Source organism: Pithys albifrons, chromosome 7 (genome assembly GCF_047495875.1).
Source record: "Pithys albifrons albifrons isolate INPA30051 chromosome 7, PitAlb_v1, whole genome shotgun sequence".
NCBI lineage: Eukaryota > Metazoa > Chordata > Aves > Passeriformes > Thamnophilidae > Pithys > Pithys albifrons.
Window position 1 is genome coordinate 46,079,292 of NC_092464.1, and position 27,233 is coordinate 46,106,524.

Sequence of the window (27,233 nt, forward strand, 5' to 3'; positions counted from 1 at the left end):
TGTACTGATCCCATGAGCTTTTATATAGAACAAAATGGACTTCACACATTTTCATAAGGGTCACTTCTGGGCTGAAGGACTACTCATAAAATGTTATGCTATTATCTCTGAAAAGAAAATAATTTTGAATTCAATTGTATGTGCCAGCTGGAGATGCATAAAGTATAAACATTGCGACCCTACAGAAAAGGCCCTGAGCTACTAATTTGTATATGAAAGCTTCAAATATTTTACAACTCTTCTCAATGATCTAAACAGACACCCTTAAACCTGAAATTAACAGCATATCATTGGCTATGCAAGAAAAAAGAACACTCACAGTCAGCAGTATATTATCCCAGGAATCTTGATTCTCTGGAATCCCATTTCCATTGTCCAGGGTGATGGTGGAGCTACAAAATCAGACATCAAAATACTCGAGGCTGAGTTCAGACACACACACACACACACACACACACACACACACACACACACAGATACACTAGTTACTTTAGCTGGCAGTAGCATATTTCATTTATTTTTTAAAAAAATTACTTCACAACTTCCTCTTAATTAAAAGCAACCTGGGATCTGTGCCTGAACTCTTATTTTAAACACATGAAAATAAGCACAGTGAAAGTCAGCCTTAGACTGGAAACATGTGTGAACTAAGGTTTATATTGCCATACCAGAAGTTGAGTTCAAATAGAACAAATAAAAATGTCAGTCAACAAGCATCATATATATTCTCAAAGATCAAGAGGTTGTGAACAAAAGCCTGAACTCCACTATGTTTTCTTCAGTTGGTTAGACAGAACATGAACTACAAAAATTCATCTAAGCAACTGCAGCTGAGGGGATGAGAAAGCCTTGAAGTTCTCTTACAGACTTCTCATTTCTTTTCCATAAAACAGGAGTGAGGAACATTGATCAGACAAATGCACAACTGGACTACTCTGATAAAAAATGTCTTGTGGCAATTCAGTTACCTGAGCAAAACAGGTATCAGTATTGCAGAAATCTCTAAATTCTCAAATGACATTAAAATGACCCAGCACACTTCAAAACATGTGATCCCAGTGAATAGCCAGAGATATAGAAATACATGTTACTGTATTAAAAGTGATAAAAATAAGCAGAAAGATACCTGGAAAAATAAAAGGCACTTTAGTTGGCATGTGTTTTGCTATATACTACAGAAAACTGCATCAGATATAACATTATACTGAATCTTGTAGTGGTTCCAAGCAGAATAATGGTACACACTGTTAAATACACACAATTGATCAAATAAATAGTAAATCTGCAATGCCAGCACAGTTAACACAGGAAGAAATCCACATTTTTAATTAATGTAAACAGTGAGGTTTCTAATAAAGACATTTTAATTTTAAGCATTATTTTATGTTTAACATTATTGCATGCAACACTGTTGAAAAGTTTTATATCACCTCTGTGTATCACTAAGTAAGAAACAGTCACGGTAAGATATTTGGAGAGAAATTCTCCAGTCGTTGTGCTGCACACAAAATTATAAACATCCTCAGTAAACTGCACAAGACAGATGTTTGTAAATAAAAGGCAACTTTGTTTATACACTGTAATCCTCTGCATAAAGATCTGACCCTCACATTTGAAAAGGCACAGGTTTTAGAAAGGGTGGTGTGAGGGGCATGCTAGTGAAGCACTTCAAATGGGACCTGTTATTTACCTGATTTCAAGAGCTGCCTTTCAAAGGCAGCCAGGCAACTGAACCGCAAGTCCTGCCAGAAACTGAGAGCTGTCCCCACCATCATTTCAACACTGTTGTTAAATTCAGATTGATTAAAAAAAAATTAAAATTAAAACATGGTCTGTCTTATGGATTCACCCTTGTTCTTTGCATTTCAGAGTTTTCTTTACCCGGTTTTTTAATCCTCAGTAACAGGTGAATTCAAAAGCACTAACAAATAGCTGAATGACCACATCATTATTTCTTCACTGAATCCTTACTGTTACTTCAACGAGAAGTTCACGGTATGAATAAAATGTGAACGGTACAGGCATCTGAATAGAAGCACCAATTGGTTTAGACTTTTGAAACTGTTTTTGTACAAGAGCAAGAAACAGTCTTTGGGGCAGGCTGATGTGGTGCAATCCAAGTATAGTAAGATCAGTTGAAAATTAGAGAAAACCCATAAGTTACCTTTTGAAATAGAAGAACCCAAGCTCAAGTGATCCCACTGATTTACAGGCATGGAGCTCTTCCAGGTGGCATACATGGTCTCTCACTACACCTATATAACAACTGGCATGTTAAACATGGTGAATTTTCAAGCTGCAAGTGGTGGAAAGGACAATGCCCACATTTTTGCCCAGATATTATCAGATTGCTGAAGATATGTGCAACCTGGAGCTGCCTTGAGACAGTGATGCCTCTTCTAAGAGTCACCAACCAACACTCAAACAAATTGCTTTGAAAGGAGGGAATACTGAACAGGACAACTCCCCACTACTAGTAGCCACAGTTTTAAGCAGGTAGCTAAAAATTTTTATTTTTCCTGATGCCTTTTTAGTAAAAAGCAGAAGCGTACCTTTGGCACCTGTTTTACAGCCAGAAGTGCATGCAGTCCTGGAATGTCCTGACTCATATTGAATTTGATAAATGTTCACTTTAAAATTGAAAGCTATCAACAGTTGAAGTTTAAAAAAAAAAAAAACAAAACCAAAAAAGAAGCCCCAAAACACAAACCACACACACAGAACAACACAACATCAAAATATATTTAAAAATAATACTCCTCTTCAGTATCTTTTTTCCCACCTAGACTGCTGTCCTTACACCTGTGTTTCCACAGGAAACTGCTATACCTGGTATAAAATTACTCCACTAAACCATTCTGTTCCTTATTTTCCAGCAAGGGCATGCTTGTATCTCCCTTATCCTTTATATTTGCATCTCCATTGTCCTCCAATTGCTCGGATTTCTGATGAGCAAATGTGTAAGTGTCATGATCTGTGTCTGTCAGAGGTGGAGGTTCCCCCTCAGTGTTAGAAGAGGATTTAATGTCTTTTCTGAAGGAGAATGGAGGTGGAGAAGGTGGCAAGCTGCCCATGGGTCCATCAAAAGGCCGGTACACATCAACTTCTGGACCAACTGAGCCATTGGACTCCTTCAGCAAGTGTCCATAGACCACAGCATCATCAATAACTGCATAGACATGAGACTCGTTGGTTTGTCTCCCTTTTGTGAATAGGCTTTTTTTTCCAGGCATCTGGGTATTCACATTAGCATTGTACACTCCCACCATGGGATTCTGAGTTTTCTTCTTCCTGTTACAGAGTCAAAATTGTTAACAAGTTAAAACAGCATGTCTGGTGTGTTTGAACTCAATAACAGCTTCTGTTTACCCATCCTGGCCACACAGTGTTAGGCAGTGTACCTGGATTAAAGGCTTTACTTGCAATCTGAGGAAAAATAGACTCTTGAGTCTAAGGCATGCTTTTTTTAACAGGGCAGAAAACAACTTCACACTACTTGGTTACCCACTGCTGCTCTGTGACCCTGAAGTTTGGAAGATTAACTGCAATGGCCTCCCAGGCATTGGGGTCCTGGCTGTGCAGTGTACCAAGTCCCACAACATCCACTGACATGAATAAGACCCAGAGACCACCAGATCCTCACGAAACAAGGCTGAGTGTTACTGAAGATGAGGTAGTGGGTTCCCTCTGACAGTTAAATGAACTTTTCTTGGTTATACTTTCTTGAGTGACTGTCCCTAAATTGGAAAAAAATGAAGGCTGAACTGAAGACTTTTAAGTCTATATTTGTAAAGTCCTTCCTGTGTGGCAGGAAAATGTGGTCATAAGGGCTCTAGTCACCATATTGCATAAATTAATTCCAGCTTTACAGCTTCTGGACCCAATCATCTTGACAGCACTGAGAATACACGTATCAGAAATCCCAAGGTATCAATGACTTCAGACTCTGCTTGTATGACTAATGCTACACAGGTAAGCTTTGCACAACCCAGTTCTCTCCCCACGGGCCCATCTCTTAGAAAAATGCTCCCACTTGATGTGCAAACTCCAGGAGAAGTTGCTGGATGTTGTGTAGGTGTAAGAAAGCTCTTAGTATACCTGGGTGAGTTGACAACTTGTTTGAACAAAGACTTGAATAGGGTCACACACGAAACCACAATGAATGTGTCCATTGTGTGTCACAGGGACTGCTGCTGAAGTCCAGCCAGCACCTTACCTAAAGTACAGCCAAAAGCCTGTACTAAGGCCAAGGTAAGCAATGCTCTGCAGGTTGAAGTAATGACTCCAGGAATGCTGCTCTGCTCTTAAAGTCAGTCAATTTGGAGTGAAGAAGCATTGCTGGAGTCACACTACTTCCACCACCATTGTCTACCCCTTGTTTTAGACCCTGGTTCAAGGGATCTGTATCAACACATGAAACAGACAGCCCAGCAGTAATTCCAAAATACCTTCCTGAACTGATAAGTCACATACACCAAATTATGAACTTACTTCTTCTTCACACAGCACACAGTCAGTCCAATAGCCACGAGAACTCCAGTCCCAGCCACCACAGCAAGTATGATTCCTAGGTCTGCAAACAGACAAAGATAAGGACATTCAGCAAAAGAAAGAACACCCAGCTTTCTCCTAAAAGCCATCTGGGTTTGAATCTCTCCTCCAGAGTTTCTATGATACCAGCTGCCTGCAGAGCAGGAGTTCCCAAGCCATTTCCAAGGGGCTGGAGGCCAAGCAACAACAAACTCCTGCAGTTAGCAGTGGAGCACACCCAAAAAACCCAACCAACCCACCCACCCCGAGGAATTCAATACAGCTCATGCACTGCTGAACTTACCCACAGCATCTCACACACCTCTGGCTGAATAGGCAAGCAGAGAAAAAAGTGCAGAAAGAAACAGAGAAAGATTCAACAGAAGAAATAGTGACATTTCAACAACTTCCCCTCAAAAACATCCTTTGCTCTGAAATACACAGGTTGTGTTGACCTGGGGTTTTGTAGGAGTCATAAAATTGATTAGGCAAGTCCATACATGAGCAAAGAAAAACCATCATGTTTTAAAAGAAGTATACATTACAAATAAAAAAATATTTAAAAATTAGAAATCAATTTGATACTGCTTTAGTCTGTGAATCCAATACTTCTACAGACAGCAGTCTCCCACAGGTAAAGAGGAAGTACATATGTGAAGCAAATTTACATAAGCAAAGACTATCCTAAAAATGTCCCCTTCCCCTCTTTTTTCAAACTGTTTTTTTGAGGGAGATGAAAGAGAACAAGAATGTCGATTTTGCTGTTAGTAGTCAGGGCCCACTCTCCACTAAATGGTCAGACCTGTCCTGGGGATGAGTTCTTGCTCATGTGAACACTAACTGAACTGCTAACATGAAATGAGGACTACTTGGATTGAGTAAGTTTGCATAATCAAATCCCAAGCTGTTCACCAGGTTTGTTACCTTGGAAAGGAGAAACACTATTATACATTCTGTCTGCTATCTCCAATTTAAAAAGCTAAATGAAATAAAACCCCCTGAAATCTAGTCTTATTACCCACATCCCTTCAATCCCCTGTGTCAACAAAAGAAAACCCAGACATATCCCTCTCCCCACAAAAAAGCCCCACCACATTAAAACCACTCCTTCCTCCTCAGCTCCTACAAGTACCCAGATGAAACTCTCAAAAGTGTTTGAGGGACAGACATTTTCAAAGGCAGGATCTCATAAACCCTCCACATCCAAGGGGGACCACTATCCATTACTGCTACACCCAAGGAAAAGCAAGCAAACAGGCAGAAAACAAATAATCACAGCCTTACAGGACTCACCTATCTGCTTGTCAGCAAAGGTTACCCAGAACTGCAAGGTCAGCTGTGTCTTGTCCACAGGTTTACAGTTGGAGACGTTTACCCAGAAGTTGTGATACATATTTCGGGGATCAGGCAGAAGCTCATCCTCACGGCGCACAGTCTCCTCTGCCCCCAGAGTCTCCTCCTTTATGTTGACATAGGCACGGCCTGTCTCACAGGCGATGCCCATGCGGTCCTTGGAGAACCCCAGGCGGGCAGTTTGCTTGCTGGGCACAGTAACGTACCAGGATATGGAGACATAAGGAGGTAAACCATAAGGCCAGTTGGGAGTCTGCAAGTAAACTTTGGCTTTTGGATTTGGACTCACAGTGAAAATGCACTCATCTGTAGTAAAGGAAAATAATAAAGAAAGGAAAACTTAGTTTTGATAATTATTGTCCCCTCCTGCATCAGTAATTATCACACTAAACACAGTCATATCTGCAGAACTTCCCACAACCATCTATCCTGAAGTACAAAGTTCCTTCTCTCTTCCAGGAATAAACAACCTGACTGATTCAGATACAGACTGATTCTAGCAATAGCTCCAGGACTAGACTCTAATGAACTGAACTCTTAATTTCTGCTTATCCTTATGTGCTTTAATAAGCATATTGAGAGATTTATCACTGCACAACAAAGTAGTACAAAACCCATCACCTTACCTTTAATATGTGGCACAAAAGACATTTTCAAATCCTGATAGTTAGACTCATTGATGAATCCTTTACCAAAGGTTTTTAAGGATATGGTGATATTATTCCTCAACTGAATCTTTTCAATGGATCCACCAGCACAAAATACACCAACATTCAGCTCCGTCTCTGGGGTGGCACTAACAATGCTGTAACTGTAGCTGGTGTTGCACCTCTGCTCTGGGACATGTTGCTGAAGTTTCAAGGATGGAGACGTAATTTCTATGTTGATCAGATCAGGAGCCAGGAGTTTCCAAATAAACTTACGCAGTCGAATTGGCAATTGCATAATAGCCTTGGGCACCGAGAGGGAATAGATCCTCCTCTGACACCACCGAAGATCAACACAGCCTGCAATCGCAAAAACAAATCTCAAGAGTTGTGTGCTTCTTGCGCAGGAGTTATCTAGCCACATACAGAGTTCTGTCAGTTTTGCACTACAGACCAGATGAGAAAACATCCTCTCTTAGTAACCTTTATCCAAACATGTATTGTTTGTATTTAAAGAGCTTTCCTTCCAAGAGACCAAAGAAACAAACAGATACAAACATATTCAAAATCCTTCACTCAAGATACTACTTTTGCTGTATCACTTGCTGACTGGGACACTGTTGCAGACTAGTCAAGACACAGATCATACTTTAAATCTCTTTCTCTACAGGTAGGTGAAAGCATTTGGGAAAATCCTACACCAAGGAAACAACATTAAGCCACTTCAGTCATACTTATGTGTTTTTCGGCTGTGACCCTCAGACGGGACAAGTCCTTGCACAGGAAGGAGATCCTGTAGACGGTGCCAGACGTTAAAGTCAAGACGCGGTCGCACGTGCGAGGGTCCTTGCAGATCAGGCAGATGGGCTCAGACATGAGTGGGACACGGCTGGGCCACCCTTCGAAGTGTATCGTCACAGTCATGTTCCACTCCTTGCTCAGGTCAACCAGATGAGTAACATCTGCAAGGCAAAGCATCCCAGAGCAATGACAAACAAGAACTGTGGTGCAAAGCAGAACTTCACTTCTTCTCATCCTGTTATACAAGCAGCTGCTACAGCTTTTTCTATATATATTTCTAAGACATTTACTTCTTTCCATCAATGTAATATGAACTCAGGAACTATTGTATCACTCTTCTAATGTAGATATTTGAGCCTTTCGACACACCAAGTCCATTTCCCTTCCCCTTTCCAGTTACAGCAGGGCCATATGTATGCCAAGTCCCATGTACGGGCAGCTACAGCAAGTTGGAACAACAATGCAGGAAGGGTAAATACCTTCTTCCATATAAGTTAAGGGCAGTTGCAAATACTTGGAACATCTGGAATGGGGAAACAGAAAGAAAGAGGAGAAAATGCAAGGTTACGGCTCACAGTGTAGTTCACAAGGATTGACTATTGTGTGGAAAGACAGATATTGGATCCACACAACATCCTGATGCTGCTAACAAGGCATATGTCTCTGATGTCAAAGAAAGCTACTTGTTCTAGTGGAAAATGTCCCTGCCCCTGTCCTTGTTCCTTGGCAGAGACAAGTTGGAACTGGATAATTTTTAAGGTCCCTCCTAACCCAAATCATTCCATGATAGTATAAAGGACAGGGGAAAAAAAAAAAGAATTAAAAAATATGTATACACACATATACTCTATTACTACTCTTCATTTTCTGGTTTCAGCTTTAGCTTTGTATCTCAAAGTCATACACAAAATGTGAATAAAATAGCTTTCTCCTGTGTGGGAAATCAGACACACAAAAAGGCAAGCAGTCAAGTGAAATTCTCCAAGTCATTGGCACAACCAAGCACAGAACCTCGGATTCCTACCACAAGGTTACTTGTTATTCAGAATGTTTTTTCCTGTAGCAGCTAAACACAGTGAGGGTTAGATCAAGAAGTTATTGTGACTGCAAAGAGCTACATTTTCTTCTTATTAATGACAGCTCCACAGACAGCTGTGGAATACCCAAATGTTTGTGAAGTTTTGAGAATATGCAGATACTAATGCATTTTTAATAAGAGCAACGTTGCAGATGGCAACCTGAGGGTTGAATTTGAATCTTTGATAGAATTTATATAACTACAAAATCAATCATGAAATCCTATAAAATCTCTAGAGAAACAACTGTTGTCTCTTAAATCCAAGTGGTTTATTACTTGCATTTCATTCACGAAAGGACAACCTGTTTTCAATTTTTTAGGTGATTATCATCTTTGTCTACTGGCCATAAATATATTAAAATTCTTCAGGCTTTCCAAAGCAGAAGGGAAATAAAGCTGACTAACTGAATACAATGTTTTCATTCTGTTTAGCTTCCAAGATGGAACACACAATAAATGTAAACAAACACAATTCTGCTAACAACAAATTTGTGAGGATTTGTTGCATATAAATGGAGCCAGCCTAGAGAGATAAAGAATGGAGGATTGCAGTGGTGAAATGCTACAGACCCTTTCTGGAAATATGGCTTTAGGGCACAGGCCATTCAAACTTTATTCCCTTTAAAATCCCTTTAAAAGCCACTAAGTAGCTCCTGTCACCGTGGTGGTCAACTATGGACTTTCCTCCACCTCTTCTTCTGCAGTGAGTGCACCTTGAGTATTAACCTCCACATTGAATTGAGGTCAGAGCTGATAAGTCAGAGGACAAATCACTAGCTCGTTACCTAGTCAGGCCTTTTATTCCTGTTTTTAGATAAAGGCTCTAGTATTACAAGTCATTGTGTTAAACCAATCTGAATTTTGGGCTAGAAAAACAAATTATTTTCATAGTGTAGAGAAAGAAACAAAGAACATCCAAATATATAGGGGATATTCCTAGTGGAATATCCTGATGACTTCTGTGTCTAATGTGACTTCACACTAGATGATGTTCAGAGACAATTTTACATCTCTCATTTCACCAGTTTATGCTATGCATCTTGCTACCTATCATGACAGCAGGGGTCACCTTACTAAGTGCAACTGCTCATGGAGAGAGCAGGAGACTGGGCTCACATTTTATAAACAGTCATTAATATGTTGAACCTTACAATAAAAAGCAAAACTGTCCAAATGAGCTTGGACTTGATCTCTTTACTGGAGAATAGGCAGCAGCTCGTAAGCCCAGACAATTCCAACCAAGCAGTTACAGTCCCTGCTTGATGGCTTGATCAGACTCTCAGAGCTAACACAGTCAGAAGGAAAAGCTCAGCTTTGTCTATACAACATGCAAGACCTGATACTGCAGGTATTAAAGGTACTTTTCAATTACATGAGTCAGGTGCTGGAAAGGGAAAGGAGCCTCCATTTGCAAGCTACAGTGTAAAATCTACATGGGAGCTTCATACTCCATTGCAAATTGCAAATTTCAGCATCACTGCTCACCTTGCTGTAGCTATGGCCATTGGTACCAAGGGCAGTAAAACAGGCCTCAGTGTTGCTTGGCAACCCACCACCTTAAACTCACAGAGGCACCCAAGTTCAAGGAAAATAACAAAACAAAGAGTATTTCTCTCCCTTGTGGTGCTCAGTCCAAGTGTCTGCAAGCAAAAGCAATAAGAAGGAGCAGGCAGGTACTTACTCTCATCAAGTTGCGGGTGCTGAACAACGACTTGGAAGAGCAAGCGAAGGATGCCTGGGTTCTGGGCATCCTGATCACAGCCCTGCAGGGACATGTTGAAACTGCCAGCAATATTGGCAGGCTGGCTGTCGCTCAGCTTGAACACCTCCGGGTTGCTGGGGGAGCCAGGGATGTAGTACTCTACCCTCTCCTCCTTCCTTTCGCAGTTGGAGAGGCTGTAGTTGTGGAAAAACACACTTGCTCTCATGCTGGAAGGAACCACAAACTGCCACGTCATGAGCTCGTCTTCTGGAAAGCCCAGTGGGTAGTTAGGGGACATCAGGGTGATGGAAGACTCCCTCTCCAAAGTGGATTCAATAATGCATAACCCTAAAACATGGGGCAGGGGGAAGAAAATAAAGAAAACAAGTTTCAATTAATGAAGACATACTGACATACCTATCACCACAGCAGCAGAGTGTTTTTGTTTTTACAGTGAGATCATCCACTTCAGCTACAGGGTAGTTTATTACAAAACCCTCAGACAAAAACATATACTCAAGTTGATTCTTTTGTCTTCAATTACAGAAAATATAAGAAATATATTAATGCTGCATTTTCAGTTAGTGGGTTCACCTTTCAAGCATGCAGACAGTCAAGCTTTTATTATTGTGAAAGGAAAGATCCTAGTTCCTACTTCTATTCCTGGCTTTCAAGAGCAAATGTGAAACTTGACAACTGTTTCTGCTTCACTGAGTTTTAGGAAACAAAAGATGTGAGCTTTTATACCAGCATGGAGCAATCCTTCCAAAAACCTCCAGAATGTAACAAAAGCACACCAACAAAGAGCCTCAAACAGGCATGATAAAACATGACTATGAACTGTGGAGTCTGTGTAACATACTTTATGCTTGGATGACTCTTGGCAGTGTGAAGTTGGGTACACAGAGATTATGGTCCCACTCTAGGACTCCAGTGGTGATGTGCAACTTCAAGGAGTGCCAAGAGTTACAAAAAAACTCATGTTCTAGAAGCTTGGACCTGGACCAGGTTGCTTTTATAACTGAAAGCAACAACTGTAGAATTCAAGCACAGAGCAAGAACGCCTGCCAAAGAGGATTTGTCATGAGATCACAAAACAATCCACTGATTGGTAAATAATATTTCAGGTATTTTAGGAAGATTATTTTGTGTTACTGTGCAGGTTGAAACAGGTAACTGTATTTAAGCAGCCTCATGCCTCCCAAGCACTGTTTCTCCTTTCCCCACATGTCTCTCCTGAAGAGAGTCAACGGTTTGAGGCTCCAGAAGGTAAGGAAGCTTCATTTAAAAATAAACTACACACTGCAACCAGAAAATAACTCTGTTGGCTCATTCTAATTATGTTACCTAGTCTCACCTGGCTGAACACACAAAACCAAGAGAGCATGTATGTTGAAGTTTTAGGAAGTTTAAAGAAATTGGAAATGCACAATCACAGAATTGTTAGGGTTGGAAGGGACTCCTGAAGATCACCCAGTGTGACCCCCCTGCCAAGGCACAGTCACCTCCAGCAGGTGACACTGGAACATCTCCAGCTGGGTTTGGAATGTCTCCAGAGAGGGAGACTCCATGACACCCCTGGGCAGCTGTTCCAGTCCTCTGCCACCCTCAATGCAAAGAAGTTTTTCCTCATGTCCAAGTGGAACTCCTTGCATTTTAGTTTATGGCTATTGCTCCCAGTCCTGTCACTAGGTACCATTGAAAAGAATCTGGAACCATCTTTTTCACACCACCATTGAGATGTTTATATGCATTATTGAGATCCCTACTCAGTCTTCTTGTCACTAGACTCAACAGGTCCAGCTCCCAGTCTCTCGTCATAAGAGATGCTCCAAACCCTTAATCATTTTTGTGGCCCTCTGCTGGACCCTCTCCAGGGGAATAAAAGCAGCAACAGAACAGTGTCCACAATTATTAATTGACCAATCTAGGATATTTTGAGTGCAGAAGAGCATCAGCTTACCAAGATAAAATTATACAATAGTTTCCACAAAAGATGAAGTGGAAGGGAGTTAGGGATAGCAGCACCACAACTAGGTCAGGTGAGAAGAAATGACACTGCTCCATACTTACTTTTGATGGAAGCCCTGTTAGCTATGTTGAAGCCTGAGGTGGTGAGAGGTGAGTCCCACGGGAGGTGCAGAGACATGACAACTCCTCCCAGCAACTTGACGCGAGACACTGAGCCATTCCTGCAGAAGGTGCCGATGTTCACCGTGGCCTTATCGATACAGCTGTTGATATTGTAGCTAATGAAATCTGGGCATGTCCCTCCTGGTTCAATCTGCCTTAGCCACGGCGTAGAAAATTTTAATTCAAGTCCAGCTTTTGTACTGGCCTTCACATCCCAGATGTAAGTCCTGCTAAGGCGAGGCAGCCCCGGTGGGTAAAGATGAACATCTCCAAAGGGACATGGGCCTGACACACAGTCTAAATGCGGAGAGAGAAGAGCCATAATACACTCTGGAATCCACTCAAGTAAACATGGAATTTGACACTTCTCCTTACTTGATATTTTAACAGTTTTTAGGTTGCACTTAACTTTTCTTCTACGTGCTCTAAAAGACACTCCTGTAACACAGTCACATGTTGTCTCTAAACAGTTCTCCCACAGAATAGACAGGATAAACCTGCTTTAGTCAGGCTGACTAACAGAAGGGTTCCATTGTCTCTAGAATTCTGCCTTGTTTGCTGAAGAATTTACTGAATAGGGTAGAGTTTGAATGGGTAAAAGGGAAAAACACAGCATCAAGAGAGCTGGAAATCTCAGATGCAGAGAATCCATTTTATCCCATCTCACTCAGAGAATTCCTGTCAAATTATTCATCATTAAATTTTCTACTGCTTGCAATGAACTGTATTTCTGTTCCCTTGGTGCCCAAATGAAAAACAAAAACAACTGCCCCAGGATTCTGGGGAGACCCTAGGAAACTTTAATCTGAAAAATCCTCATGATTGATTGTCACTCAAAATAAGCATACTTTAATCTATGTCTAGGCTTCAACTTAAAAGAAGAAATATCACAAGTGCATCTTGCAAATATATCAGGAGATATTGCGAGTTTTATTATTTGCATGAATCATATTAATAAAATTCTAAAACACAAAGAGAATTATCCTTGAACACCACCCCAAAAATAATGAAGATGTTACTAAAGACTGAATGCCCAATGAAGTTTGGGACATGGTTGTGAAGTAGCATGTGTTCCTGCCATTAAAGAGTACATACACCAGGGAAAATATTCAAAGCAAATGAAGCTTTAGTTACGCTTGCAAATATTCAGTTTCTTGACTTCAATAACATTCATTAAATATAAAGAAACATGTGCATGTCTTCAGTGTTTCTGTTGTCCTTATAGACACAGTTAAGCTCTTCATCAAATACATAATATATTATTATAAGTGCTCAGAGGCTTTTGACATGGAAAAAAAGATTCTTTGATGGGTTTATAAATTGTGGGAAAAAGAAAGGCAGGAAGGAATTGGTGCAACAAACTTCCATTTAACTGTTTTCAACAAAGACAAGTTAACATTAATTGTGCCAGCTGCAATACAGACTTCTTTAACTTGCATAGTTCAATAATTCAAGGTTATTTGTTTAAAGATTTCTTCTTATCCAAGACTACAGAGGATACCTTAATACAGTAATAGGAAAGTAAGGTATGTGGGTTTACTGGAGAAAAATTACCATTGGGGAAAAATTAAAAATCTGTATCTTACCAATATTTTTCTGAATTTCCATGATGAAATACTGCTCTGGAGTACTACAAGTAAAGGTAAAAGTCACATTCTCCCCAGGCTTTATCATGAGTTCAGATCTGGTGACACTTTTAATGTAAATTCGACAGCTTGGTGGAACGCCAGGTCTCAGTTTAATCATAACTGTGGTGTTGTCCACTTTACGAAGAGAGACTGTAAAGGAAGCTAAGAAAGAAAAAATAGATAACAGAGGTATTTTGTTACTAGCACGTATGAGCAACACCAGCTTTTCCACCCATCTCCACGGATGCCACAGCGTTCAAAGGAATATTAGCATCCACATTCTCAGGAGTCTCTGGTATTGTACCAATAGAAAATGTGTTGGCTCTGTCAGCACAGACAACATAGAAATACACTTGCTGCATGTGCCCAGGAGAGGTAGACACAAAATTTGTGCAGAACCAGTTCTGCTCCAGTTTACACTCAATAGTGTAATTTATTTCACATTTTAAAAGGAGTTCAGTTATTCCTTTCAAACTTTTGTTCTCCTGACTTGGTTCTCAGTCTGTTATCACACAGCCTGCTTCATTTCTGAAGGTAGCCATGAAGTCATCACTCAATTCAGGAAGTTTATTCAGCAGCCAAACAACAAAACAAGCCTCAACTTTAATCACACTCAATGGTAACAAGTGAATCTGTGGGTATAGATCAACAATTACTGCAGAGCAGATGAGGTATTACCAAAAGCACATACTAACAGACACTTATACAGGCGGTCATGGCTGTCTCCCACCCTCCCCACCTTTTACAGTTCATTCTCCAAAGGTACAGGATGTCCATGCTATGCCCCTCACCAGCACTGATGGCATCTGTGGCCTGCGACAGACCATGTGTGCTTGGATACCTCCTTGGATACCCTCACCGACCTGAAGCTTTACAGAAACACTTCACAAATTTCAACTCATCCTCAAGCACTACCAGATGCAGCAGCAGCTCTCACAGGAAATACTGGAGCCACAGAATAAACTGCTTGTTGAATAATCTTTCATTTTATTGCCAGCAGCTTACCAACAAACTGATCAAACCCAACTGTCTTTTAAAAATATATACACAATATAAGCCACCAAGGAGCACTGACTGGACATTCAAGATGACTAGGAAAGTTATTAGCACCAGTTGGATGCCTAGCAAGGACAGACACTAGACTTGGCTGGAACAAGTGTTGAACTCAACCGTATCCCAGCACCAGATGAAAATCTGAGGACAGGTCAGTCAGTCGGTTTTCCAGTACTTGTTTTCACTGCTCCCTCTTCCTTATTTCAGTGCCAGGAAGACATAATCACAGTGTCTACAGCACTTCTGTTACTAGTGTACATGAAAAAAAATTATTTATATAAAAAATAATAAGAGATCTAGAAATAAGGTTGCTCCAAGTTCTGTTTAAAAATATCTGTTCCTTGAGTGGGATGTCACGCAGGGCTGCATGACAAAGCTCTGCCCATTCACCAGGTTGGGAATCCTCTTGCTCATTAGCCCCAAGAAAGAAAGATTTACTGTGGCAAACTTAGCAGTACAGTACCCTGAGGGAACCTCTGAAGCCATTCCCATTGCCAGGCAGCATGCCAGGAAGGTTTAGGAGAGCAACTGGCTCACAAAAACACATCTGTAGGATGCCCCAGGCTCTGTTCAACTGTTTGCCATCCCTTGAGTGTCAGCACAGTCCATACCAGCTGCTACTGCCACAGGAGTAAGGATGCTAGCCAAAGCCCAGAGACCTGGGGACTCAGCTGGTAAGGACTGTGGGGAGTGAGGCTGAGCACACCATGGGAATCCTTGATCAGCAGAACCCTCTCATGGCAGATAAGCATGCCAGAAACGCTCAACAAACGCACCCACCCAACGCAAAACTGAAGCCATTGCAGCTGCGGAGAGAAGCTTATTGCATTAGTGACTCCATTTCACACAAAACCTAGTTTGTTCTTTTTAAGAGAGCTTTAAAAGACCTCCTGATTTTTACAGCAATTGCACGGTTTTGCAGGGCCTGAGTTTTACTGTAATGTTTGGCAAAACCCCAGGATCTGAGCAGCCATCACGGGCTATTATCCCTCCCTGCCACTGGGAACATTGCAGTTCCAGGCTTGTTAACACCAGGTATCAAACCATCTCATGACTAAAAAGATGTAAGGCAGAGTAGGGTACTCAAAGAGGCACCTCATCATTCTTTTATTTGAGTTTTGTTGGTCTTGAGCCGTTTTGTAGTCTTTCTAGCTTTTCTACACAAGCCTGGAGTCAAAAGACTCAGCAAGCCCTTGAAACTGCCTTACCTATTTGTCTTCGGGATCAAAGGCTCTAAATGAAAATCTCAAACACCATGAGACTTGCAAAATTGCTGCACATACTTTTAACCACAAGTTTATCAAGTCTCTAATACCACTAGTGAGAACCTGGTCACTGAATAACTTTCTCACAGCTTTCAGTGATAGCATAGTACTCTAACCTGAGCACCTATACTGAATTCTCCTGCATCTTCCAAATGCTGGCACACTTTATGTCTGGGGTTTTGCCTTAGAAATACTTTTGCAGAGGTTTTCAATCTCGGTTTTCCTGAGGAAATAAAAAAGGGGACAGCATAGCCTAGGAACTGCCTTGTGCAATGACTTCCAAGCACACAGGGGACAATTGCAGGGGCAATGTCCATGGGGTGGGGAAAGGAAGAGAGTAAAGCCAAGCAAGCAATCAGTTCTGCTCCTCCTCGTTCTTCAGGAGGAAGCAGTCTTCAGAAGAGAAAGTGAAACAACTACTTCCAGCCTAGCCCTGAGTTTTGTTTCCTATACCACTGGACACTTTTTGGGTTCTTTCGGGGTTTTTATTTATCACACTTAGTGCACAGAATACCTTTGACTATGACAGTCATCTTTTTTCTGATGTTTAATAATATGAAGTGTTAATAATACCAATAATTAATATTTAAAGACAAAAGAGGCTTCTTTCTTGTAGATCATAATTGTCATACTCATCAACAGTTTATAAGTATTACTGAAAAGTCTGTTTCTAACCTTCTGGTCAAACACTTATCACTATTCCTTTTACCATCCCTGGTTCAGCATAGCCATACAACCAACCTGGCAGGACAAAGAAAAACAGCAGGACCACTAACAGTCAGCACTTCTGCACTGCATGCTGGTGCATGACTCTGAATTTTAGTCATGAGGAATAACTGTAAGCATTGCCTTAAGCACATGACTAATTTTAAAACAGAACAAATTCGCACCCTGAGCTGAAACCAAGGAACTTCAAGGGTCAAAACAAAGCATCGTCTTCCCCAGCCCTTTAAAGACCCAAATTTGTCTGCCTGGGCTTTTTTCCCTCCTTCCCTCTCCTCTTACTGACTTCATGAACATATAATCATTATCCATTTGATCCCTCTGCAAAAACATAAAATATTTGTCAGGTCAGTGTCACTTTCTAGTATAGATGCGACCCAAGCCTCAGCCTTCCTAACCAGGACCTGCCCAAAAGCACAGAAGTGTTCCAAGGATCAATGTATCACCATCCCAGCAGGCAAGGATGTAGATCTATACCAAATTAGGCACAGCAAAGCTGTCTGCTAGAAACCCACTTGAGGACAGATACTTTTAGTGCATAAACAAACAGCTTGCACAGATGAAACTGCATGGATCATAATTTTGGCCAAGAAATAAGAGTGTAGTGCTGTAGTATCAACAGCAGCCAGCTGGAGATGTGCTAAGCTACATTAGACTATCAAATCTAATTTACATAGGAAAAATAGAATAAAAGAATCATACAGAAAGCATATCCAGTCACTAAAAATAAATGACCAAATGGCTAAAACCCCCAAACTACAGCCACACACAAGCAGCACAATAGAGAGACCACTTACAGAGCACCTTTACTGGAGAGCTTTTATAAACACAAGTGGATCTCCTCATGACTCACACTAATCTGTCTTTGTCTAGGATTCCCACTGCATGCCTTTTTATTAGGATTACCGGGAACTGGACATGTTTCTTGAAAAGAAGCAATTTCCATGCCTCATTGCTGCTGCACAGGGGTGACACACAGGATATCCAAACAAGAGGAAGCATTGCCAAGCTGGATCTCGTCTTTGTCTACACAACGACATTTTTGGGCTACAGGATGTCAGAAATGAAGCCTCCAGTCCCAAGCTGGTTCACAAGTTGACGCAGACAGCTGATCTCACCCTGTTCTTCTTTTCCTCTAAGCAATTACAGTTTTGCTGCTTCCTCTGGATATTCCACAGCCCTAATCTCAACCTACACATCTGGATTTTTCTACTGCTCGTGCTTGTTTAAGAACGAGAACGCATCTTCACAACAGCTGTCTCATCACAGCATCTCTTTATCACTAGAGTAATGCACAAACACACCTTGGCTAGCTTTTTTTTCAACAGCATGATATTTCCAAAATTTTTATCAATGTTATTTCTCAGAGCTTTCCCACTGGGGTAAGAAACAAACTGCAAAATGTAAAACAAACTGGATTACTTCAAATAGCTTAGCCTAAATTTAAGTACAGTGTTTGCACCTGACACTAATCTTACAGCGATTTTAATACATGTGTATATAAGTGTCAAAAGGACATTTTTCCTTTACAAGAGGGGAGTGCAAAGTAGAAGAGAGCTGGTGAGTAGTCAAGCCAGTGGCACTCACAAAGAGTGTGAATGAGTATGTACAAGCAAAGGACTTGGCAGAACAGCAGTTTTTATGGCTGTGCACAATGCCTTGCTAAACAAAGCAGGAGCTGGAACAGAGTCCAACTAGTTTTCGCTAAACAGCTGCACTTTATTGCAGTAATTTATTCATAAGGATCTATGGATTGTTTCACGTGACTTGACTGGATGGATTAAAACAATCAAAAAAGAAAACCAGACAGACCAAGGAAACAAAACCCACAAGAGCTACCAACAACAAAATCTCAGATGTTAATTAATCCCAGAATTATGTACAAAAACTGTTGGGTTTTCTCATTCTGGTTAAATCATGGGCTTGTTCCACTACAGCCATCTTTAACAAAAACCAGTTGGATGGGGCTGACTCAGCCACCATCTATGAGCTGGCAGCAGCTGGAGGAGACGGGCTGTGGTGGAAGACTAGTAGTGGCAACACTCAGTGCGGATATGAAATACCTGCATGCAAACCCCTATTCTGCCCGAGGGAAATCTGAACCCACACAACCAACACACCTCTCCAGAGAGCAGACTCATTCATTGCTGCATATCATGCCACCACCTCAGGACAAGGATAGCACCAGGATGCTGTTTGCTCTACAGCTTGGAAGGCTCTTCTAGAAAGCTCACCATCTCTTCTGAGCCCTTTCAGGGATGCTGACCTGCCAGCACACTCATAGCCCGCTGAGGTTATTCCAGTACACATAATCGACGGCAAGAGTCACTGCAAGATGGTGGGAAGCAAAGGGGTACAGCTTAATAACACAGTAACCCAGCCATAATCTGAGTTATTTCAGTTCCAAACCAAACCACCTCCTCTCTCTGATCTGTTGGATAGCATCAGACCAGGAGACAGCAGTATTAGCAGGGCATGTTCAGAGCAATCTATCCAAAACACCTATCTCCTGGCTAGGGGGCCTCAAGGCTGTCTCCTCTCTGATGGGGACCACTGGCTCAAGCTCCTGCATCCTGAACAAACACTCCAATAGCTCAGCTAAAATACGTAAAAACAGCTGCATCTGAACATCTATTTCTGCATCACTTTCAACACAATTCACTGCACTCATATCTGCCAACAACACAGCAAAGAATGTTTGAAAGAGAACATCTCCCTGCTTTGCCAACTCAATAATTTTGCACCTGTCTTATTGACTTCCTCTTTGACAATTTCAGTCCAACTCTCCAGTTAACTGCAGCACCCAGCTGCCCAGGCATCATCCACTCCTCCAATCTCACCTGCAACATCCATCCAGGTAATTGCTTTCCATCCCTTAGCAAAGTTAGTCAGGGACCTGTACACTGTTTGGACCCCTCTCATCTATGAAACTGTGCTGAGAGCAGCAAATGGAAGACCACAAGCATCATCACAAATTACAGCCAACCCTTCTTGCTGCAAACTGCTGAAATCCTGTTGGACTTTACAAAGCAACCAGGTTTTCTGTTTACATTTAAATTGTAAACTAACTGTTCTCTACATTGCAGGATGATCTCCTTATATTTGGACCTGTCTTCCAACATCACGTTTGACTAGGATACGAGATCCATATTTTGTGAAAGGATTGCTTTCAGGGAATCACACAGAAAACTAAAGCAATAAAATCTGCAAAGCTTGTAAACTCCCACAGATAGATGCTGCCAATTGCTATACTGGCAGCCACATCTCAGGACAGGGCACCTGGGGGAGAATATCCATTCCTCAGACATCACAGTACAGCCCCCTAATCTTCACTGATTGTTTAAACTGATAAGACAGAAGGGGATGTAAAGCAGGTGAGATATCACACATTCCCCTCCCCATCAGGGAGGAAGGATGGACACTTCTGGCAGAGTGATGTTACAAACCATTCCAGCACAATTCCCCAGAAAAGATCTTTTAGCACCCCGGGCCAACAAGCTGGCTCACTCTAAAGTTAATTCACTAACTTGTAATGCATAACAGGAATAAAGTACCTATAGATTTAACATAAGTAAAAAAACTCTATATATTTCTACCCCTTTCTCTAGAAGAAAGATAATTTTGAAGACAATTAAGACACTTGTATAATTTGTGATAAAGAAATTTTTTAAAAGAAGCTTTGATTTTCACAAGAAGAGACACTTGAGGATTTGGCAAGCTTAGTTGTAATTATGTAAAGGAGAATGTTGTCTCTGAGCAGCCTTTTCTTAATTATTATTTTACAGTTCTGTTGCTTCCAGAGCTCAGCAAACACTGCCAGCTGACCAGCAGCTCATATACAACTTACAAAATGTACAGCACTCAAGTCTGTACAACTTCACAAGAAAATGTCACACTGGCTCAAGGAATGCTGATACCACTCAAGTCACTGCAGGAACCTCCCTTGATCAAGGAGCTGTTTGCTTACACAGTTTATTCCTACCTTGATGTAAGCCAGCAAGAGGGCAACATCTTGGAGCATGTCTGAGCAGCTCTTCAGTCTTGGCTCTGGTTAGCAAAGGTGTAAAAGAACATTTCACAATCAGGGGTCCCTCCCACGCCAAACATCCTGCAGTCAGCTCTTTGTCTCTCACTTCTGAGGAACTTGAGATCATCCCTTTTCACTCCTCAAAGTTTGCTCTCTCAGCTCTGCCCAGGGACCCATAAAAGCCAGAGCCAGCTCCAAAATGCCAGTGCTATTGGACCTCTCAAAATAAGAGTTTGCTCTGACATCAAGTAACCACACTCACTTTGTGCCACAAGAAATCAAAAGGGACAGCCCAAAATGGGCTGTCCCATGGCATCCTTGTGGACAGTTGTTAAAAGGGGTCCAACACAACAGGCAAAGTTGAGACTTTTCCCCCTGTTACAAGAGATATATTTAAAAAATTATCACTTTTCCCATAGTACTGGCAGTGTGAGCACTCAGGAGCAGACTAGATCTTGCTAAGCTACATGAAATGCATATTTACTAGACATCATGTCAGAATTCTTCAGCTGTCTCCTTCTGAAGGTCTTCCAAGACATCCTATCAATATGATCCACACTAGGCAGCAAACTCTCACCTCTGTCGCCAGTCAATACAGAAACACAAGATTCTGCCCTGACACAGCAGTCAGCAGCCAACAATTTGCTAAGCACAGCACAGGCCACATCCTTTCCTTCACACCCTGGTGGCACAAGCAGATGTGAAGCAAGAAGAAACTGTATGGTCACACCTCCAAGAAATTAGAGAAGTTTTCAAGCTGAGGGATGGTGACATGGCTCTATCAGCTGAATCCTACCAAGAGAGCACCAAAAGCCACCAGCTGCCTTACAGGAACAGGTTAATGGTTTGGTTTCAACAACCAACCCCTGCTGTAGTGGGTGTGTTGTCTGCTCCAAAGCTGAAGTTTGACAGGGATGCCCAAGCAGCATCAGTGAGTTGAATAATGTCCCAGAAACTGCTGGAAGTGCTTTGTTAAGGTGATACCTTTAGTCTTTCCCCCAGGTGTGCAAAGGTTTATAAATTAGAGAAATTATTAAAGGTGCAGATTTGTAAAAATACTTTAACAGAAACCTAAACAATTAAGCCAAAAAGAGTCTATTTAGATTAAAACTGGCATCCAAGCCCATCTTCCCCATATCCTCCAGCCTAACACATGCTTTGCTGCAGCTCAGTCTTTCTAGGAGCTCTTGTGTGGAGACCAAGGCAAGAAAACACTCAAAGGGAGGGCTCAAAGGAATACCCAGAAGACAACAGGAGGACCTTGCTGCAGTAAGAAAACTACTGTGCAGCTCAGTTCAAGAGTACAGCCCGCTGGTGACAATAGTGAGCAACACTCAGCTGCCCCCTCTCAGCCCCAGCAATAACCCAGCACCACCAGTGACCCCACACCAGCCATAGCACCAAGGGGTACAGCTCCACACACATTCACTGCTCTTGTGTTGCGTTAGTCTACCACTGCCCAGAACCCGAAGAAGGTCATGTTTTGCCATCAGCAATTATAAAAAGCAAATGAGAATGTAATCAGTAGTAAAACTGATGAAGAAGGAAAAGGGTTACTCACCCTTGACCTACATTGATTTGCAAACACATATCCCTGTCACCCATATTAAGTCAACAGAGGTAAAGCCAAAAGCCTCTTGACTTTGTTCTCAGCAAATGGTGGCTTCTCATGCTATTTCAAATAGAAAGCATTTCTGGAATGAAATCAGTGCAAAGTTGTTCAGCCTCTACATAAGACTGAGGGTTTGGCAGCTGTGACTTGTATAAATAACAATTAAGATGGATAAGGGCTAAACCAATAAACCGAGCCCCAGCAATATTTATGTGTGAAAATACTGTTGCTGCTGCATATTTCAAAAAGTCAAAACTTCTTTTTTTCCAGTAGTTTTCCTCCTACTTTCTTTTCTATTTCAATATTATTTAAAGGTAATTCATATAAGCAATTAACACGCCTTAGCACAACTGACCCAAATGACACCTAATACCAGGAAGGGAAAAGGTTCTTCCATTATTTCATAGAACAAACCCTGATTTCTGTCTAGAAACTCTTGTTACAGTGTAGGAAGACAACACACAGAAGCTGTAATAAAAATGAGAGGAGGACAATCTTCTAGCTAACAAAAAATTTGCTCCATGTCACAGATCCATAGTGGTACTCTGACCATGAGCTTCAGCAGCCTCCAATCCTTCCACCTTGTTTTTCCCTTGTCTAGTCCTTTGCCTTGAGCCAATGCCAAAAAATGATCCTTTTCAGCCTGCTTTCCCTTAATTATTTTTTGGCTGATGAGCCACCATAGCTCATCAAATGACAACCCCAGGCACAAAAAAGATGCCAGCCAGCTAAGGAGCCAAGCTCAGGAGCTGGCTCACCACACTGTGTTTCTTCTCTCTTGGGCCACTTCTCAGCCAAATAGCTGCTGTTTGTTGGAATTTTCACTTTTGGATATGAGTAGGCCCATGACCAAGAATAGGGCTGTTGGAGAAACTTCATTCACACACAATTCCAGAGACCACAACCTTACTGAGGATCTCTAGTAGGGGCACTCAAATTGGTGGTCATTTGTGCTGCTATGGACAGTAAGTTCAGCTCAGTGTACTAATCCTCAAATACTTTCATGTTCCCACCATCTCACATACCAACTTAAGCCTTCACATTACCTTTACATCCCTTCAGACTTATAGGTGAATGAAAAACATACAAAGACAAGGCTCAGCTGTTAAAACCAAACATCTCAAACCCACCAAAAAAGGAAAAAAAAGAGTGTATTTTCTGGTGGAGAATTTAAGGTAGTAGCACCAGAACTGAGACACACTACAGGTAAGCAATTTACTATAAACACATTATCTTCTAGAGAGTAAAAACTAAGCACTCCAGACTGAAAATGGCATGAGGCACGCCAAAAAAAAAGCTACAGCCGAATACTCAGGCACATTGGTTGTGGTCTTAAAAGGAGAGGTCTCAATTGACTGAGCAAACAGCAATTCACAATGGAAATAATCTGGCTTCCACTGAGTTTCAGAGGAGAACAAACAGGCTGGTTATTTATATTCTGTCAAAATAACAGAAAGACCCTGCTAACAGCTTGGGGTTTTTTAATTTCATTAAAGGAAGCAGCTTTACATGTTAAGACTGACGCATACTGAAATCATTCAGTTGCCAAGAAAAAGTTAACTGGAGGGTAGAGCAAGAATCAACATGGCACTATCTGTAAATTCACTTATCATAACGATGACATTTTAAACACAAAGCCCCAAACACCTTTGCAGATTTTATCACATTTATAAGTATACCTGAAACTGGAAATATTTGTTTATGTTTCATAGACAGCATAAAAATCTGATTATTATTACTACTGCAAAGAAACATGTTTTAAGTTGCAAAACACACTTTCAAAGGTCAGATACGCAATACTTCATTCAAACTCTCACGTCTGCACACAGCTATCGCACCAAATACTTCTTTCTGTAGTTTTCCAGCTCTAATTTAACCAATCTTTCACTTGATAATTCACGTCATACCTATAATTGCATTTCAAGAAAACCCACAAGCTCCCTGAATACAACGTGACCAGCCACGTCTGACCCACATGTTCCTACAGGATGGTAAGAACACCACTGTAACATTGTACCTGCTGGGAAGGGGGAGATGGAGAGGGTGAGAGAAGAACGAACTTCATCAAGGATGACAAGAGACAGCTTTAGAGAACACCAAAATTTGTAGCTCTCTCACAAGAGCATCATCCCTTCCCAGAAGAGGCATGTGTGCCTCACACACAGCCCATGTGCACACCCAGCCTAAACTGGCCTTGTTGAAGGAGAGGCAGCTGCAATTTACAGCCAGAACACAGCAACAGCACAGCCAATGAGTACCTCCGTCAGTACCAGGACAAAGGGAACTCCTTAAAAATTACAAACTATATTAGGGGTGTGGGGGGAAATCTTAACTTGAGCTACCTTGGGCTTTTGGGGCAAACGTGTGCTCTGGGATATGTTCCAACTACAGTTTTCATTGTGCAATACCAAAAGCAGTTCCCACTGGAATTAAGGACACACCAGGCATATAAGATCTGCCAATAAACCTGGGAAGGCATCATTCCCGCTCACACCATTGCAACCATCAGCTTGCCAACCTGTGCTTCTAGTGCAGCTGAGACTGAGCCACCTCTTTTTTGTGGGACTGGAGATGCATAATGAGGAAGAAAAGCACTAAGTAAAGAGAGTTTGAGAGGATGACAGGGGACCTGGCACACAGGAGCAACGGTGCTTGTGCAGGAGACAGACCAGCAGCCAGAAACATGCAGTTGGAAAGGAAGGGACTGAAGGAGGCAGGAAGAGGGGCCACCACCAGCGGCAGCAAACCACTGGGTCTATCAGTGATGCTTTGTGCAACTTCACTGTTACTAACTTTGCTTCACAGAGCAACTTCAGGGTTTGCCCGAGTGCAAGGTCAGTGGTTCCTCTGAATTAAGCCCTTGGAAAGTCTAACTTCTCTTCTTCTAGTGCTGACCCATCTAAGGTTTTAAATGTTTGTTTTCTCTGGAAACAAAATACAATTAACTACAGCATAATATTCTTTCTTTTTCCTTTGGAGAGGCTCAGAGAGGCAAATAGCTGTCATTCACTCAACTCAGAGGCAATACATTAAATGCAAATATTTTATTTTAAAGACTACACAGTTTGAAACTTAAATCTCAAGGCTGTTCAATTTCATAGTCAATATTTAGACTGTATTGTTTATGATAAAATGGCACGATCCCCACTTCAGTAGAACCAGAGCAGTTAAAGATAAGAGAAATGTTAAAAAGGCATAGATTTTGTTTCTGACTTGGTTATTCATAGTCACTGCAAGTGACACCAGTTATTCTGTACAGAAGAGCCTTTAACAGGACTACTAATAGCAAAAAACCAGACTATTTAGACTGGTGGATGGGCATTTTTTTGCAACCAAGCAGCTTTGGAAATTGAGGAAAACCCCACACACTGTCCTTGTAATCATAACTGGAATTCTTTTGGGGTAACAGACAGGATTTAAGAAGATTATTCATGAGTTAGATACATGGGATTGCATCAAGCATCCAGGAATTTCAAGAGATGCAGAGATGGTAGTGAGCAGCAGTCCCAGTAAACTATCTGACCCAGCTAGGCATACAAGCCATTCTGTTTCCCTCCACCTACAGTGCATCCATTGCTCTACAAAAATAATATTTTCTTTGCTGAAAAGCTCACATGACTGCACAGTCCGACACAGAACACGGTCCTCAGAACTCCTCCTCCTTTCGAAGGGAATTCAGCTGCCTCTCTGGCGTCCAGGGAAAAGGACTTTGTGAATTTATTTGCATAATCAATACTCCCGCAAGCGAGCATGTAACGATCAAATCATTTATCTGGCTAGTATTTCCATAGAGAAAGAAAAGGGAAGGTTCAGACGAGATGTGCTGAAACTGAATGTCCCACCGCACGAAAATTACGGATGCGTTTCTACCCTATCCCCACTCTCGCCCTCGCCTTTAAAAACTAATAGTTATTACATCAGCAGCAACACACGGGGATAAAGGCAGAGTAACCGGTCTCTCGCCTACGGTGCGGTCAACAAAGCGAAGCTGCATACCGGGAGGGTTCCCCCAGCCCGGGCGGCCCCGAGGGTGGCGGGGAGCCGAGGGTCGGGGTAATGGGGAGTCGACGGACGGAGTGATGGGGAGCCGACAGACGGAGAGAGCCCGGGGTGGAGAGGGGGAGCTGCGCCGAGAGTGGGAGTCATGGGGAACGGAGCCAGGGGTAGGGGAACCGCCCCATCCCCATCCCCCTCCCCGTCCCCGTCCCTACCTTGCCGCTGGACGAGCTGCGCCGAGACGGCGAGGAGCGTGGCTAGGAGCGCGGTCAGCGCCCGGCCCGCCGCCATCTCCCCGCATGGGTCCGGCGCGGAGGCGGGCGCGGGTCCGTCCGGCACCACCGCCGCCGCCGCCGCCGCCGCCGCCGCTTCCTGCTCCACCTCGCACCTGGAGGGGCGGGCCGGGCTGGGGCAGGTGAAATCCCTCCTCTTCCTCCCGGATGGCAGCGCTGGCTCGTCCCGGCCCCGGGCGCTGCCTCCGCGCCGGCCCCAGCGCTGCAGGTGGAGCCGGCGGGGCGGGCGCGCCGGAGCTGCGGTTTGTGGTCGGAGAGGTGTGACACCTTTCTCCACGCGCTTTTCCCTGACCGTTCCCGACATCATTACTGCTTTCCGAAAGGGTTTTGAGTTGTTGGTCACCAAGCTCCCCGCGCCCCCTCGATCGGTGCCCGATCTGTTTCCGATGGTA

The 27,233-nt window shown here is 42.3% G+C and overlaps 1 protein-coding gene across 2 annotated transcripts; it reads right to left on the reverse strand.

Moving 5' to 3' along the window:
- On the reverse strand, positions 1–26,969 carry CDCP1 (CUB domain containing protein 1). 2 transcript variants are annotated; one of them, XM_071561367.1, is made up of 10 exons: positions 26,764–26,954; positions 20,896–20,960; positions 13,831–14,034; positions 12,185–12,541; positions 10,091–10,459; positions 7,265–7,492; positions 6,510–6,890; positions 5,824–6,189; positions 4,492–4,573; positions 1–3,291 (listed from the first exon to the last, which is right to left on the reverse strand). In XM_071561367.1, the coding sequence occupies exons 1-10, from the start codon at positions 26,847–26,849 to the stop codon at positions 2,841–2,843; spliced, it is 2,589 nt and encodes an 862-aa protein (XP_071417468.1). In that variant the 5' UTR covers positions 26,850–26,954; the 3' UTR covers positions 1–2,840. The 2 variants fall into 2 exon arrangements, with proteins under 2 accessions (XP_071417468.1, XP_071417467.1); XM_071561366.1 differs by lacking the exon at positions 20,896–20,960 and having other exon boundaries at positions 26,764–26,969.
- Between the last annotated feature and the right edge of the window lie 264 nt (positions 26,970–27,233).